General features: G+C 55.1%; 1 protein-coding gene across 1 annotated transcript in view; it reads left to right on the forward strand.

Moving 5' to 3' along the window:
* MYH11 (myosin heavy chain 11) overlaps positions 1–3,954 on the forward strand; it is a 127,579-nt gene that overhangs the window by 111,837 nt on the left and 11,788 nt on the right. The window contains exons 28-32 of the mRNA XM_045286010.1: positions 372–476; positions 556–708; positions 975–1,223; positions 2,952–3,164; positions 3,500–3,939. Of these exons, the coding sequence (XP_045141945.1) occupies positions 372–476; positions 556–708; positions 975–1,223; positions 2,952–3,164; positions 3,500–3,939 (1,160 nt within the window). The remainder of the gene's footprint in view (positions 1–371; positions 477–555; positions 709–974; positions 1,224–2,951; positions 3,165–3,499; positions 3,940–3,954) is intronic.

Raw genomic sequence — 3,954 nt, forward strand, 5'->3', positions numbered from 1 at the left:
AAAAAAAAAAAGAAGGGCTCCTTTCCATCTTTATGAGGGGACGGCCCAGTGCCTCTCTTCGTGTCTGGACTCTCAGACCCACTGCTTCATCTTTGCCCATCTTGGCAGGGATTCAGGATCCGTTTAGGGAGGTCAGGGCCCAGTCGATACAGTTTAACATTCTAGCAGGTCCTTGGTGCCAAAGCACCCAGCTTGTGGGCCCCGGATGTCCCTTGGAGCCAGCGTTCAATACCTCCGTGGGCATTCTCTCGCTAGATGGACAGCACAACGCCTGTGCCGTGCAGCCGTGTGGTGGGAAGGGCTCTGCATCCTTCCCGGCAGGGGTCCTGTGCTAGAGGCCCTGACTAACCACACTCTCTTGGTGCCCCCAGAATGAAGTGGAGAGTGTCACCAGCATGCTCAACGAGGCGGAGGGCAAGGCCATCAAACTGGGCAAGGACGTAGCATCCCTTAGCTCCCAGCTCCAAGATACTCAGGTCAGTAGCCAACCCTGTCATCCAGGGGTAGGACCTTGTGGAGGTGGGTCACCGGCACCTCTCTGTGTCCTGTTCGTAGGAGCTGCTTCAGGAAGAGACGCGGCAGAAGCTGCATGTGTCCACCAAGCTCCGCCAACTGGAGGACGAGAGGAACAGCCTGCAGGACCAGCTGGATGAGGAGATGGAAGCCAAGCAGAACCTCGAGCGCCACATCTCGACTCTGAACATACAGGTGCGGGCTCCAGGTGCACGCCCCTCACAGGGGCCTCTCAGATTCGGTCTGGGGCCCGGGGTCCTACAGTGGAGATGGCATGGGATCTTAGAATAGGAGCCGGGCCTCGTTGGCTTACTGGCATTGGCTGCTGTTGCTATGGGGTTTCTTCCATGAGAAGACAGCAGCCGTCGTCGCTCAGGGTCGCGGGTGGCGGGGTGGGTGGGACAGGAGCAAGGATCCCTCCCGGCCTTCTTCTCACCCCACCTTGGACACTGCCATTTCAGCTCTCTGATTCCAAGAAGAAGCTGCAGGACTTTGCCAGCACCGTGGAAGCCATGGAAGAGGGCAAGAAGAGGCTGCAGAAGGAAATGGAAGGCCTCACCCAGCAGTTTGAAGAGAAGGCGGCCGCCTACGATAAACTGGAAAAGACAAAAAACAGGCTGCAGCAGGAGCTGGATGACCTGGTCGTTGATTTGGACAACCAGCGGCAGCTCGTGTCCAACCTGGAGAAGAAGCAGAAGAGGTTTGATCAGGTAGGGGCAGCAGTGCCCTCTCCTTGGGTCTCTGTGGCTGGTGGCGGGGACCAGGGTTGCATCGGCGTGGCATCCATGCAGCTGGTGCGGTCCCGTCTGGATCCCGGCCCTCGGGGTGGCCGGAAGCAGCGGAAGGCCGTCTGACTTGGCGTGGCCGGGACACATCAGGCCACGAGGCCAGAGGGAGACGCAGCAGAGGCGTCTCAAGCACTGTGGGTTTCTCTGCCTACCGCTCCCTGGGCCGTCTGCAAACGCAGTCTCGTCCAGCTCTATGAGGAAGGAGGCTCGTTTGTCCTTTCCTTTCGATCCCTTGACACTTAATCGAGTGCTTGTTGAATATTCCAAACGATGCCGTATGTATCCTTTAAATACCCCAACATTTCGTGATGAAGAATTTCAAGCCAACAGCGACCTAGAGGAATTGTCCAGTGAATACCCACCTGTACAGCTGCCACCTGGATTCAGGTCCTAACATGTTGCTGTATCTGCTCTATCTGATAAGGATGAAACCTATCTTCCGTGTCTCATCTAACCGCATGCATTTCAAAGTCACTTACAGATGGCTCCGCACATTCTCACTTGTTCAGCATTGGGTCTCAGGAACCCAGAACTCAAGGCTCACTGCCATCGAGTCCACGCCAACTCATAGCGACCCACAGGACAAGGTAGAGCTGCCCCTGTGAGTTTCTGAGGCTGTAACCCCCCCTTTTTTACGATCATTTTATTGGGGGCTCTTACAACTCTTGTTATCTTCCATACATCACTTGTATCCGACATATTAGTACCTATATTGCCATTGTTCTGACTGTAACTCTTTCTGGGAGTAGAAAGCCCCAGTTTTCTCCCACAGAGTGGCTGGTGGTTTCGAACCGCCAGCCTTGTGGATCCTAACCCATTGCATAACCACTATGCCACCAGGGTTCCTTTATTATAATCATGCTTCTCTCAAGGTAAAAGGTTTGTGCACAGTGAAAGGCACACATCTTAGGGACTCTGATACACGCATACACCTCTGTGATCCAAACATAAACTTTTAACCCATTTTACCCAAATGCACTAAATGTGATTAAATTTAGAGGTAATTCAATGTTTTTTCCCCCTAAAAACCAGTGTCTGGATCAGGTGGTCGTGGTAGGCTGGGCTTCCACAAGCCACCTCCATTTCTTCATTTTCCCATCAGCCATCCTTCTTACCTCGGCATGTCTTCCGGCTTCATTAGCTAAGTGGAGGGCCATGGCTGCTTCCTGTCACACAGTGCAGGGTTTTCGTGTGGACGGTGCTTTATGGCAGCAATCTGGAAGTCTGGTCTTTGGATGGTATGGTGTAAAATGTATAGCTCCATCTTTGGGGAGATGAACTGACTCCCAGATGGCATGTCCCTGCACAGTTGGGTGCCTTTCCACACACACACTCCCCATCATTTCCCTGCTCAGGTTGATGGGGCACACTCAGGAAGCTATTCATGGCACGAGACAACAAAAGAATTCAGTGGTCTTGGGCAAAATGAGACGTTACGCAACTGTGACCCAATTAACATGGGCAGTGTTGGTGGCGCACAGCCGATTCTGGAGTCCAAAGGCAAGGAGATTATAAACCGTGTCTGTAGATAACTTGTCCCCGCACTTGGACGAATCCAGGAGCACACAGGGCTTCTTCCCCATAGGATGAAGCCCAACCTCGGATGTGCTCAGCAAAGGGCTCACCACGGGGTCTTGTGTGGTTTTGCAGTTGTTAGCCGAGGAGAAGAACATCTCTTCCAAATATGCGGATGAACGGGACAGAGCGGAAGCGGAAGCCCGGGAGAAGGAGACGAAGGCCTTGTCCCTGGCCCGGGCTCTTGAAGAAGCCTTGGAAGCCAGAGAGGAGCTTGAGAGGACGAACAAGATGCTCAAGGCCGAGATGGAAGATCTGGTCAGCTCCAAGGATGATGTGGGCAAGAATGTAAGTGACGGCTTGTCATCTTCCTTCTTCCCTTTTTTCAAACCAGCCTCTCTGGTCTCAAGCGATGACTGAGGGTTGCAGGGAGTTCCTCAGTTCCTCCGGTGGGAGCAGTTCGGTCCAGCAGTCAGGGCTGAGGTCAAGGGGAAGGCTCTGGGCTGTGCTCTCACGGGGCCATCTTGATTCCTAGCCAGACAGCCTGCAGGCAAAGCCACCCATTGAGCCTTGTGAGCTGGGGGGGAGGCGGGAAGGGGGCGGTCAGTGGAATTGACCTCTCTGAGCTGACGGTCTCAGTGGAGTCAGTCATCCCATAACAAGGGCTACTGCTCTACCTGAAGGTCCACGAGCTGGAGAAGTCCAAGCGTGCCCTGGAGACCCAGATGGAGGAGATGAAGACGCAGCTGGAGGAGCTGGAAGATGAGCTGCAGGCGACGGAAGACGCCAAGCTGCGGCTGGAAGTCAACATGCAGGCCCTCAAGGGCCAGTTCGAGAGGGAGCTCCAGGCTCGGGATGAACAGAATGAAGAGAAGAGGAGGCAGCTGCAGAGGCAGGTAATCCACGCCAAGGTGGGGAAGGAAGGGCGGCCTGCCCCATCCCATCCCATCCCGTCCCACCCCATTGCTACCACCACTCACAGGCCCGGCCCGGCCCCCCCTGTCCCTGTCACCACAGTGAGATGCCCCGTGGGGCGGGTGGCTGGGGGGCAGGTGGGGTTGGCTGGTTGCAGTCAAGGGCAGAGCCCAGCAGCCCCTGACACCCTCTGCACTCAGCTGCACGAGTATGAGACTGAACT

The sequence above is a fragment of the Echinops telfairi genome, unplaced genomic scaffold (assembly GCF_000313985.2).
Source record: "Echinops telfairi isolate 266 unplaced genomic scaffold, ASM31398v2 ScPeMD7_5;HRSCAF=22, whole genome shotgun sequence".
NCBI lineage: Eukaryota > Metazoa > Chordata > Mammalia > Afrosoricida > Tenrecidae > Echinops > Echinops telfairi.